The sequence below is a fragment of the Cebus imitator genome, unplaced genomic scaffold, assembly GCF_001604975.1.
Source record: "Cebus imitator isolate Cc_AM_T3 unplaced genomic scaffold, Cebus_imitator-1.0 Scaffold48, whole genome shotgun sequence".
Lineage (NCBI taxonomy): Eukaryota > Metazoa > Chordata > Mammalia > Primates > Cebidae > Cebus > Cebus imitator.
The window spans coordinates 8,950,399-8,963,986 of record NW_016107363.1 but is presented as its reverse complement, the minus strand read 5'-3'; the positions used below and the strand labels follow the sequence as shown (position 1 = coordinate 8,963,986).

General features: G+C 42.3%; 1 protein-coding gene across 1 annotated transcript in view; it reads right to left on the bottom strand.

The window, feature by feature from the left end:
- Window positions 1–389: 389 nt before the first annotated feature.
- The window catches only part of ERC2 (ELKS/RAB6-interacting/CAST family member 2), a gene marked incomplete at its 3' end in the record, with an annotated part of 493,154 nt that continues 479,955 nt past the window's right edge, over window positions 390–13,588 (bottom strand). Inside the window, exons 13-15 of the mRNA XM_037738120.1 lie at window positions 7,573–7,602; window positions 6,487–6,680; window positions 390–401 (exon numbers count right to left, since the gene is read on the bottom strand). Of these exons, the coding sequence (XP_037594048.1) occupies window positions 390–401; window positions 6,487–6,680; window positions 7,573–7,602 (236 nt within the window). The remainder of the gene's footprint in view (window positions 402–6,486; window positions 6,681–7,572; window positions 7,603–13,588) is intronic.

The window sequence follows — 13,588 nt, the reverse complement described above, 5'->3', positions numbered from 1 at the left end:
GATCTTTTGTTCTCCTAGGTTAAATTTAGCCTTCTGCATTTTGTTCTCTCCACAGCTCCATGTTGTATCATCATGCAGTCAATTTTCCGAACTGCTCAGGAGAAATGCTCTGGGGAGTTATCATGATAATTTCTCTTATGGATTTTATAATCCAGAAATAGAATTAAATAAGCCAACAGTGACTTATAGCCATCTTCCTCCTTGCCCCTTCCCACCTATACAGTCTTCTCATAAAATAAACCTTCCTGAGGCATGGAATGAAATGGGGGGTGGGGGGACGCAGTGGCCAGAGGAAAACCATTTCAGAAATGTGTTTGTTAAACAAGTGCAAGCCATAAATTGAGCTTAGGAGGGAAAGGCAGTTAGAAGAAAAACTGAAAATTACTGACCTGAGAGTCAAGCTGATTGGAGCAAGGGTGAAAGCAGCAATTTGGAGGATAAGCAGAAAGGAAAAGGGATAGCAAAAGAGAATAAAAGGAAGGAAATGAATTAGTTTTAAACATATAGCCAACAGATGTCATATCAGCAGGTTTATAACCAAACAAAGCAAACTTTTATCTTATATTACCCCCAAAAGCCCTGGGCATGCATTGTAAGCTGTTATGTTAAATATCATACTAAAGAAACTAGTATCTGCTCTGATATGTATAATTACAAAAAGCACTGATGTGAACTAGAGATGTGCTCCCACAACACAATGACAGCATCAGCCCTTCTCTGGAGGAATATTTATAGAGAAAGTTCCTATCTGTGTGCATATACAATTTTATTATTTAATAAATTGAAATGGAAACTACTAAGGTATTAGACCTGGGTAAGTGCTGATGCCAGAACGATTTTAGTTTGAACCAGTAATTTGGATGGTTATATCCTATGAGATATTTTTCCTTCATCCCTGAAAACTGAAAGGAGCTGAGCAATTTGGCTTTCGGTTCAAAGATTTCCATTTTAGATGCTTACAGAGCACTGCAACTAGCTATGATCAAAGACCTCATGAGGAGGGTTTTTGGTGGTGTGCCACCCACCTGTCAACCTCCCCAACAAGGACAGAGTAACTTCTCAAGCTAAGAGTAATTTTTTTTCAGTCAGGAAAATGAATTTCCAACTACATCACTGAAAATATCAAGTTATCAAGTTATAATACTTTTTAGCTTGTTTGTATAAAAATACCTAGCATGCCCTTCTCATTGATTAAAACAATAGTCTCTGTTGTCTAGCAAAAAAAATGAAATAAAATGAAACAAACCAAAAAAATATATTCATCTTCCAGGCTGCTACAGGAGCACATAGTGGACATTCATTTTGTTGATCTGTAAAATGCCCTTTGCAAAAACAAAGTGGATAAACAAATACTTTTCCAGCTTTCTGCTCAATGGGGCCCCACCATTCCATACTCTAAAAAAAAGTAGTTTTAGGTATTTCACATTGGAAGGAAAAACAAAACAAAATAAAATAAATCCTCAGGATAAAGCTTAAGCTAGAACATTTCAAATGAAGACAGTGTTGACTACCATGATAGAACTGAAAGAGAAAATTTAAGATTAACCACATGGGAAAAGTGTTGATTTGATAATCCCTTGTATCTGAAATCCCCCTGAAGAGTATTTTGTGATCATAAATGCACAATGATTGAAAATGATAGTTATGTCAGGACACGATCACTGTGGGGACTTTGGCAACACTGGCCGCAGCTGCCATTCCAAATCCTTCTGGATCAAAGGTAATTAAATCAAGGTCCGTGGCCAAGCCTTAGGAAATCCTAAACTGAAATAGCAAGCACACATCTCAGAGTAGTTGCCTCTTTCAGGGGCTCCTAGTTTTCATCAGATTCTCAAAGGTGTCTGTGATGTCCATGACCTTCCCCAAAAGGTTGCTAGGAATGGCATATAACCATCTGCCACTTGTTTTCAAGAAGTTTTTTCAAATACATTAACAAATGTAAGTGAAAATTACTCAGCAAGAAACATTTATATCAAAACAAATAAAACTGGCATGAAGTTTTTTCCATGTACCATGAAGCTTCTAAAACATATTATCATAATTTAAAAATAACAATAAAGCTTAAGTTTATGTTTTGAACAGAGCTCTGAAAGGCATCAAGGAAATTATGTTAGCACACTATTGAGCAAATCAGAAGAAAAAATAACATTCTCTTTCTCAAACTTAGATAAGACTCTTTTAGGCAACTAAAATGATTTCTCAGTGTCCAGATGTCTGATAATATTATTTCTCCAGCCAGATAATTAAGTGGAAGCCTGTTTTCCATTCTTATGTTATGTCTTATGAGTAGAACCCCCAGGGATCCAGCCTCCTCTCCACATTGGGGAGGTATGTGATTGAGGTCTCAATTTGGGCATTCTCCATTCTCTAGATATATACCAACAAAATCCCTAACATATTTAAGATAATTACATGAAAAGTCACCCGACTGATTCCTTCCCATGGGTGGGATGTGAGAAATATAGTAGCAGTAGGTCTTATTTGACAGATTCTATTAACCTCTCTCTTTCCCCTAAGTCACCAAAGGATTAATTCTGAAACTCTAAATAAAATTCAGAGACCTTGATGGGCACTGACACAGAAGCACTACATATTTCACTGCCTGCAAGGTTTAATTAGCCACTAGGTTGTGTAATATACATAACATCTGACATTGGGGATGGAATAGACTTCAGTCAAATTTGAACCAACTCTCAGAGACTCGTTCAAGGCCCACCACCCACCTGGTTGCAAACTCCCCTGAGCTCCCTGTAGTCCAAGGCAGAAGCTCCCCACTGGGCCATGCAAGAGTTTACAGGCATAACTGCACGTGGGACCACACTAGAGCAACATGCACTTTAAAAAGTAAAATCTATAATGGCTGATGAGAAACATCACTCACATGGAATTTAAGAGGTAAATGCATTGTGTAAATGCTAGCCATGTGCTATCTGGAATGGAAAGATTAATAGAATAGAAAGTAAACACATACTGTCTTCTGAGACAGAAGAGGGCCAGTGTCAAGGCTGTCTGAGTTATTCCTAACCCTGCACCTTTTGTGGCGTACAATTGAAGTTCTGGAATATTTTAGAACATTTGCAAAAGAGGTCTTTTCACTCTGGTAGATCACATTAAAAGCCAGAGACCACAAATTTATTTCAAGTTCAATATTTTGGTTTTCAAAATTACAAATTTAATTGCAAACATTTTTTCATGACTCCAAGATGGAGATACATGTCACATTGCTAAGAACTCTTTAGTTCCCAATATAGTCAGGTATTAATTTTGTAGTTTAATCCAGCAAATGGCAATATTGCCCAATAAAAAAAAAAAAAAGCTGCTTGGCAACTGGAGGAAGATGTTTTAGTCAGAATACACACGTAGTACAGCAGATAATGCTTCAGAAAGGGAGGCCAAGCCTGAGCCCTCTTTTTCCCAAGAAACTTCCCCTCTGAATCTCCACCCCCACTTCCTTAGGGGCCTGGGCTGGGGCTGGGGCTCAGACGTTTCCCAGACAATGCTCTGCTGCTGGACTCAAGACACAGGCAGGCAGAGAACTGGGACAGACTCAAGTCCCACCACACGTTTTATGAATTACAGTGCCTGGGAGGCATCAGCTTTAAGGAGAGGCAAAGGCAGAGATAAAGAAAATGTGCAGAGAGTACATAAAGATAAATGCCTGTAAAATCACTGCTGATTTAATGCATTCCACATTGAAGAAATAAAAATCTGAATATTCTTGATGATTTAAAGGCAAGAGTGTCCAGCTAAGATCTGTTTGTCCAATTAGACCATTAAGTTGTTTATATGTAAACGTTTGTAGTAGCTTGTCCTGATTTTCAATTACAGTCCTGGAGGGGAGGGGGCTGATTTTGCATAGAAAAATCCCATCTAAATGTGAAGCACATCACTTTCTCTCCTGTATGCTAACACAGAGGTAGATCTCTTGCGGCCCAGCAGCAATGCCTGCTCAGGAAGGCTCTCCATTGGCTGCATGACTGCTTAGTGCTGTGGTACTAGCTTCTTTCTTCTGGCCCATTAGGGAAGGGATTGTACTCAATGGCTCATCTGTCAGCCCTGGGTTCAAATCCCCACTTGATTCTTATGAGCTCTGAAACCTGGAGGAAGTTACTTAATCTGTATAAATCATAGTTTCTCATCTGTAAAATGAGAATAATGATAGTTTCTGTATTGTGGGTAAGACTAAAAGGTATGCAGTATTGCAAATCAAGTGCTTAGCAGAGTACTGGCATACTGTGAGCATAGACTATACATACCCTGGTATTACAAATAAAACTAATATAATTATCAGTATTATTTTCTAGGGCATCCTCCACATAGTTCACAGCCTCTCAGAGTAGTGGACTAGGAATCAGGAAACTCACATTACAGTTTCGCATTTTTCTGACCATAGGCCCAATCTCAGGAAGGTCATTCAACTTTTAAGATCTCAGTTTCCTAATCAATGAAAGAGACATGATCATAACTTTCCTGTGATTTCATGCCAGTTTTTTAAGAAAAATTTTGGCCTTAAAACATAGTTCCAAAATAGTCATGTAGATCCACCTATAAAATCACAGTGCCCCCTGCTTTTTAAGAACCAGGAGACTAGCAGAACATTCCTACATTTTAAAATTAAAACAAAGCCCTTTCAGGATTCTAATTTGGACAGTTACCTCAGAAAAAAAGAAATCCCTCACTTTATTGCTAAAATTGGTCACATTGAATAAAAATCAATTTATCATCAAACTAATGCTAAGATTATGAAGAGAAATATTAATTTAGAGTTTGAATGTACCAAATACTATACTTGAAAATGTTGAAATCTTATTGGAAATTAAACTGTTTGTTTAATACAGAGACAATTAATGTTGAGATTTTTGTTTGTTTATTTTCTTAGAGACAGGGTTCTTGATCTATGGCCCATGCTGGAGCGCAGGGGCTCATAGTTTACTGCAGTCTTGAACTCTTGGACTCAAGTGATCCTCCTGTCTCAGCCTTCTGAGTAGCTGGGACCACAGGCACCCACCACCACATCTGGCTAATTATTGTAGTTGTAGATACAAGGTCTTCCTATGTTGACCAGGCTGGCCTCAAACTCCTAGGTTCAAGCCATCCTCCCACCTTGGCCTCCCAAAATGCTGGGCCACCACATGAGCCACCACATCTGGCCTTAAAAATTTATTTGTTTTAGCATTTGACTGTTCTTAATAATATACGTGTCCCACCTTACCTGGGGACCGATTGCTTGCAAAGCATCATTTGAATAAGTTGTTAGTGATTCACTGACTTCTAACAAGATTCACGGCCATAAAAGGATAAGGACGGAAGATCACTCGAGTCCAAGAACTGGAGACCAGACTAGGCAAAACAGTGAGACCCGATCTCTACAAAAGATTTTTTTAAAATTAGCCAGGTGTGATAGTGTGCACCCGTAGTCCCAGCTACTCAAGGGACTGAGGCAGAAGGATCACCTGAGCCCAGAGGTTTGTGGCTGCAGTGAGCCATGTCCACACCACTGCACTCCAGCCTGCATAGCTGGCAAAAAGTAGAGGTGAAATTTGAACCCAGGTCTTTCTGTCACTGAAGCCCATGATCTTTCCACAAGATGATAGAGAGCTACTCTATGTACATCTTGAAGTCCTTTAGGGTCTCACAAGTGTCTCAAAGCTGGTCAATATTCATAGGTTTATTCAAAATGTGGTGATTTCTACCATATGGACTAAATCTGGGAAACACAAATTCTGCCTTATTGCTGAACCAATAAGAAATCTGCAGAGGTTATGGAGTTATGTAAGTTTTTTCAAAAAGTTCTTTCCTTACATGAAGTACAGGAAAAACCATTGACAGTAAGCTTAGTTTTAGAGTCTACACTATACATAAATATAATATAGATATGATTTATCTGAAAAACTAAATATTCTGATACAATACTCTCGGTTTTTACACAGAATTTGCTATCATGTAGGACCTATTCAAGTATATGTATTTAAAAAGGTCCTCTTAAGAGATAAACCTCCAGGAAGGATTTGTTGTGGTGTGCCAAGAGACATGCAAAGGATATGAGCTCCTTCCTTCTTCCCCTGTCTTGAATGAAGAATTCCCAACTATATTCTTTGGTTTTTGTTGTTGTTATTGTTGTTTGCTCAAGACAAAACTAAACCACAAATATTTATCTGTGATGGAAAAGAACTGAGGTTTTGTGTAGTCAAAGCCCCAGTTTCTTACTCAATTCCCTGGAAAAATGCTAGATCATGGACATCACTCAAGAAAGTTGACCACTATTTTCTTCAACACTTAAGAAGCTTATAATCCCTCAGTGGATAAGCCAATTGCATTCTTACCATTCCACAGAAATGTCATCTTTCACAGGCCATGTTCCTCACTCACAACTTGTTTCTAACTTGTAATATGAACGTACAGTCCAAAGCCACCACAACGGTAGATGGGCACCCATGCAGTCCGTGTTCTCTCACTGTCAACAATTTACATGACTGCAAAATTTACCTCTCCAGTTCTGCAATCTTCTTGTCCTTGTCATTCTTCTCATTCTCCACCTCCTTTAGGATCTCCAGCAACCGGTCCACTTCCGCTTGGGCCTTGCCACACTCATCACGGTAGTAAGACGCCTCTTTATCGAGCTGTTTTATTCGGTCTGCGAACTCAGGGTTCATCCTGGAGTCATCTTCAATATTATGTGCCTTCAACGTTACATTTTTAAAGAATGCAATTAAGACAACAATTTAGAACAATAGATAGTGCAGTCACCAATGGCCCAGAAATTAACTTTGGAGAGAAAATCACCACCAGAGATTTATGGGTATATTGTCAGCGAAAAGGCAAAATAGAAAAAGCACACATTTCAGCTACCTTAGAACAATGTTGATTTTAAAATATTACAGTTTCACAGGGGAGTTTCTTTGATTATTGATATTTTGTTCCATTAAATGTTGCTACTTTTAGATTTTCTTTCCACCAAAAAGTGGGGTTAGAGACTGTGATGTCTTTATTCCCGGTTATTACGCAAGCAGAACTAAGACAATTCAACTCCTCACAGTTAAAGAGGTGATTCACACAAAATGCTTCCATTTCCAATACAAAGACACCAAAACAACACAATATTGGTTTACTTTCCAAGAACTATCAAGGGCATATGTAAAGCCAGATAATGTATAAGAGATTGATTGATTGACTAATAATTGAACATTTCATCCCACAGAGAAATTTCAGGAGGAAATGTAGTTTGAAAGGAGGATTGGAGGTGAGAAAGGGCTTTCCAGCTAACAGTTATACCCATAAATTCTCATTTCCTTGAATAAATTTAACCTAAACCAGGAGGAGGATGAGCTAATTCATGAACAAGTACACAGACAAGAATCTGCAAACACATGCATGGGTGAGTGGCAGCTTCACACACAAGAAAAGACACAGGCAACAACACAGCAACAACACTGCAGAATAATTTGCAGCCAAAGTATTTGTGGGTTTGTGTGTGAGAATGCGTTACAGCTTTTTTTTTTTCCCAAAATAGGCTTTTGGCTGAAATATTCCCAGACAGATAGAAATAACACTGCACTGCAACGTTTTGCCTACCCCTTGTTTCCCATTATTCCTAATTGACTTCTTCAAAGAGCAGGCAGGGAAAAAACAAGTCATTTAACAACAGTGCACATTCAACATAGAAAGTTCAGATAAGTCATATATGTATGTATCTCCAAAATCCATGGGTGGCATAATCAAATGTTAACAATTTATAAGGACTTAAGTTGTTCTGCTGTCTTGCTATATGGAGCAGATATCCATTGTATTTTTGTATACTTTTTTGAAAATTTCAGGGAAAAAACAAGGCAAGCAAGCTACAGCTACTGTGGGATTGAATGAATCATGCATGGTTAGAAAAATTAATACTAATACTACTGTTAGAAGTTTTGACAGTCTTTGCAATGATTTAGTAGAAAAAAATTCAAAAATTAGTATAAATAAAATAAATTCCATATGACAAAATAATCATTTTAGAAATAATATTTTTGCATGTAACATATTATTTAAGCATGAGGATAAAGGAGAAAATTTTGCTTTCCTGTTCTTAAATCTAAGATTTCCTTATTTAAGAAATAAACTCAACTATACAGAAGAACTTGAGAAAAATACGTCAATTCAACAGATTATCAGGTACTGGCTTATTCCCGTTCACCAATATTTCTCAGAAAACATTTGTTTTCATTTATTTACTATGCACTCTGTGTCTCATTATAACACATTTTTAAACTTTTTCAGTACAATTAAAATGATCTGAAAGGGATCCTGAGCTAACACGCCTTCAGGAGTACAGTCAACTAGTAATTTCATTTTAAGCTTAAGTAATGAATATTTAAATTCCCTAATCTCCACTTTAAAAATGTAGAGCAGAAATCCTATTTTAAAAGGAAGTAACTACTCCATATACCTGCTGCTATTTGTGATAATATGAATTGTTACTTTTGTTACAGTAAAGCATTTAAAATATGCAGCTTTTAAATAGCTAAAGAAAAAAAGGCTTTGTGTTAACCTCTTTCACTTTTATACTGTATTACCATTATTTTACAGCAGTTAAAAATCTTTTCATGACATTTCTTGAACTATCCAACCAGAGCTATTAAGATCTTTAAAAAGGAATTAATGAACTGAGTAATGAGCACCTGGAAGCACTCAAAACAAATGAATATATTTTGATTGCCTGTTTCTTACCAGAGTTAAAATTCCTTTCCTGATGCTGATTTTGAAAAATTCACAAATAGCTAGCAGTTAGCTGCTGTGGTTTATTTTGGTTATTATTACTGTCCCTTTTTAATAAGTGAGTACAGGATTACTAGTTGTGAGACCAAGATTTTAAATCCAGTTCTGCAGCTTATGTCTACAGGCAAATTAATTAGCCTAAAAATAGTGAAAACTACAAAATGATAAACATGGGGGGAGATATTATTCACTTGTGTTTTTATTATAATTATTATTTCATAATATGCATTCCAGAAACCTGGCTAATTCAGCTGAGTTAATAGGTTTATTTGATTTTCATTGACAAGATACTACATATTCCTTTAAAAAAGCCTCCTGGATAGCTTTACAGAGAAAGCGTAGTCTGCTAGTCATAGGTATGTACACATATTCCTTATTTTAGCTCCTTGAATAAAAGAGGATTACCCAAGGCCACTTTTCAACATTGGGTGAAATCAGATGAGTTTATAGTCTTTTCAAACCAGTAAGTAAGTATGGTTAAAGGACTCATGGGATATTTAGAAGCACAGAAAGCCTAGGAAAAAAACGTGCCTGAAGCCAGACTGTGCCACTGTTGACCTCATATGGTGCTGAAGTTAGGTAATGTTATTAGAATGAAGACCAGAGTCAAGTTTGCAGCTGGCCTGGTATCTACGTTAATAGATCACACTTCAAGTGCTAATGAGACTTCCATTTAAAATGAATAGACAACCTTGGCTGGGCACAGTGGCTCACGCCTATAATCCCAGCACTTTGGGGGGCCGAGGCAGGTGGATCATGAGGTCAAGAGATCAAGACCATCCTGGCCAACATGGTGAAATTCCATCTCTACTAAAAATATAAAAACCAGCTGGGCATGGTGGTGCACCCCTGTAGTACCAGCTACTCAGGAGGCTGAGGCAGGTGAATTGCTTGAACCCAGGAGGTGGAGGTTTCAGTGAGCCAAGATCATGTCACTGCACTCCAGCCTGGTAACAGAGTAAGACTCCATCTCAATAAACAAACAAACAAATAAATAAATAAAATTAAATAAATAAAATAGACAGCCTCAAGAATACCTGTGAGTTAAATATCTCTATCCCTATATCAGTATCTACTGATTTCCAAATAAAAGAACTTATGTCAAGCCACTTTCAATCTTGGTACCAAAATTCTTGGAAGAGCTACTAAAATATCATTTAAAATATTTTTAAATTAGTAAAAAGCTTTAAGAAAAAGTCATATAAAGATGAGAGAGAAACAACTGCTTCTTGGATCATTACTAGGGTCCATGTAAAGACTCAATGAAAGAGAGAGTTTCACATGACTGGGAAGGCTGGTGGGTCCCCAGCTAAACTTGGACATTAGAGGCAAAAGTCTCTAAAGAATTTACAAAAGATATTGTATATAACTGTCTGGTAGAAGGCCCCTCTGGCCCCATCCCCCAGCCACATGGAAGGAGCTTAACTTCCTTATGTGACTCGGCACAATGCCCCCGACTGAAGGAACTCCAGCCCCTTCCGCCTAGCAACCACCTAACCAATCATCACCCGCCACTTCTGCTCTCCCACCGCCCCAGGCCCTCTGCCCCTATAAAACCGACGGAACAAGGAAAGCGCGCGCGATTCATCCCTATCCGCCTGAGTCGCCCGGAGATCCCAATAAAGTCGGTACCGGCCACCGCGTGTCCTGCCTCGTGTCTACTGGGTGCCTGCCTCCGTGGGTTGGGGTCCCACAACCAGGGGTCGCACAAGTGGTGCCGAAACCCGGGAGGTTTGGGCTGCTGGCCCAGCCGCAGCCCCCTCCCCTTGGCGACCTCTCTGAATCCGGCTTCTCTGCACTCCGATTAAGGTAAGTTCGTTCTTTTTTCCTTACCTTTCCTTCCCCGTGGTGTGCACTGTGGTCCCTCCCAACCCCAAGTCCACGGACCTCTCGCCAAGAGCCGGCCGGCCCGAGCAGGGTCCTCCAACCAGGCTCCAGGAGCCTTTTGGGAACCGCCAGACAGGGGACGCCCTCTCTGACTCTTCCCTCCTCCAAATCTCTGGGTACTTGCAGCATAAGGGGGACGCCTCTTCCTGCATTTACTCAGCCGTTGGCAGGGAAATTACTGCTGCGCACGCCATGGGGAACACGGAGTCTAAAATACCCCCTAACTCCCCTCTTGGGTTTGTTTATTGCGCAATTTCTCCGAATTGGGATACTCGCAAACTCTGAGACGCAAAAAACTCATTTTCTTGTCTCAAGTGGCATGGCCCCAGTATCGGCTCGATAACCAGTCACATTGGCCCCCGACTGGCACTTTCGATTCCAACGTCCTTCGCGACCTTGATAATTTCTGCCGCCGTACAGGCAAAAACCGCGAGGTGCCTTATGTACAGGCTTTTTGGGATCTCCGTACCCACCCGGACCTTTGTTCCACTTGCTCTACACACCAGGTTCTTTTAGCCCAAGTTCCTCGCAAAAATTCCTCCACTATTTCTATTACTTTTCCCCCGCCTTACTCAATGCAGGAGGATCTGCCTGACCATCTGTCTCCTCCCACCAACCCCAGCCGCCAGCTACCACCAGTCGTTAGCCCTTCCTCCACTCCCCCCACGCTTCCCGCCTTAGAGACTCCACCTCCCTTTGTTTCCCCAGTGGCCGCCCCCTCCGCGCTTCCTGCCTCAGAGGCCCCACCTCCTCTTGCTTCTCCGGTGGCCACTCCCTCCGCGCTTCCCGCCTTAGAGACTCCACCTCCTTTTGTTTCCCCAGCGGCCGCCCCCTCCGCGCTTCCTGCCTCAGAGGCCCCACTTCCTCTTGCTTCTCCGGTGGCCACTCCCTCCGCGATTCCCGCCTTGGAGACTCCACCTCCCTTTGTTTCCCCAGCGGCCGCTCCTTCTGCGCCTCCCGCCTTAGAGGCCCCACCTCCTCTTACTTCCCCAGTGGCAGCCCATACCCACTCACACCAGCCCACTCTCCTGGCACCGCTCCGCGAGGTGGCTGGGGCGGAAGGTTTGGTTAGAGTGCATGTCCCCTTCTCCCTCCAGGATCTGTCACAAATCGAGCGCAGGCTCGGCTCTTTTTCAGCTGACCCCTCTACTTACATCAAAGAGTTCCAGTACCTCACCCAGGCTTACAGCCTTACTTGGCATGATATACGTGTCATCTGCACTTCCACCCTCACTGCCGAGGAACACGAGCGCATACTCACGGCAGCCAGGCACCAAGCAGACAGGGACCATGCCATAAATCCCAATCAAATCCCTGTGGGTACTGAAGTTATTCCCAATGTGGACCCCCAGTGGGACTACCAAACTGGCCACAGGTCCGACACACCCCAACGGGACCGCATGATCCAGTACGTTCTTAGGGGTATGGATATAGTCTCTAACAAAGTCGTCAATTATGACAAACTCAGGGAGATCACTCAAAGGGCAGATGAAAACCCCGCCCTTTTCCTTGGTCGCTTGCAAGAAGCGCTAGTTCGCTATACTCGACTAGACCCTGCGTCCCAGAATGGGGCCACTGTCCTAGCCTCCCATTTCATTTCCCAATCTGCCCCTGATATCAGGAAAAAACTAAAGAAGGTAGAGGTAGAGGAGGGTCCGGAAACCCCCATACAAGACCTGGTGAAAATGGCCTTTAAAGTTTTTAACGCCAGGGAGGACACAGCTGAGGCAGCCCGCCAAGCCCGAATGAAGCAAAATGTCACTTTGCTAGCTGCCGCTCTGAGGCCGGCAGGAACCCAAAAGCCAAAAGGCAGTTCTCGCCCTCCTCCTGGGGCGTGCTTTAAATGTGGAAAAGAGGGGCACTGGTCCTCAACCTGTCCCCAGCCTCGTCCACCCACCAAGCCATGTCCCGTTTGCCAGTTCATGGGTCACTGGAAGTTGGACTGCCCCAGTTTACCCAGGGTTCCGGCCCTTCCAGGCCAGCACACTGGACAACAAGGGGTTGTCACTGGAAGCCTGGAACCTGGTCGTGCTGTCCAGGAACCAGACACCCAGAATTCTCCGCTCCCAGAACTGCTGGGGCTGTTGGACGATTAGTGGGGCCCTGGCTCCCCAACTCCGGTTACCCTTGCCGAGCCCAGGGTTACGCTCAAGGTAGCGGGTAAAAGTGTCTCCTTCTTGCTCGACACGGGGGCTACCTTCTCTGTACTCCCCACATATTCTGGAAAAACTTTCCCTTCCCAGGTCTCTATTATGGGAATTGACGGAACCCCCAACACCCCCAGCCAAACCCCACCACTTACATGCTCCTATGGCTCTGTGCCGTTTACTCACTCCTTCCTGGTGATTCCAACCTGCCCAGTGCCCTTGCTGGGATGAGACATCCTCTCCAAATTAAACGCCAACATTACCTTCTCCCCAACCGCTCAATGTAACCTCCTTCTGCTGGCATACACCCCCGAACACACACCCTCCACAGAAAATCTAGTCGCCCTCCTCCCTGAGGTAAATCCCCAAGTCTGGAATGTTGACAGCCCCATGGTGGCTGCTCACCACCGGCCCATTAAAATCCTCCTCAAAGAGTCCTCCCCCATGTCCCTCTGTCGTCCACAATTCCCCATCTCCAAGGCTCACCGCCTTGGACTCCGGCCCATCATCGAACGGCTTAAAAGCCACGGCCTCCTAATCCCTATCAATTCCCCGTGCAATACCCCCATCCTTCCCGTCCGCAAACCTTCGGGGCAGTATAGACTAGTCCAGGACTTACGTCTTGTCAATGCGGCGGTTGTGCCCATACATCCAGTTGTTCCAAACCCCTACACGTTGCTCTCTCATATCCCTCCAAGCACTGCTTGCTTCTCGGTATTAGATCTCAAAGATGCCTTTTTCACCATTCCCCTCGACCCAAGCTCATACTTTATCTTTGCCTTCACTTGGGATGATCCCCT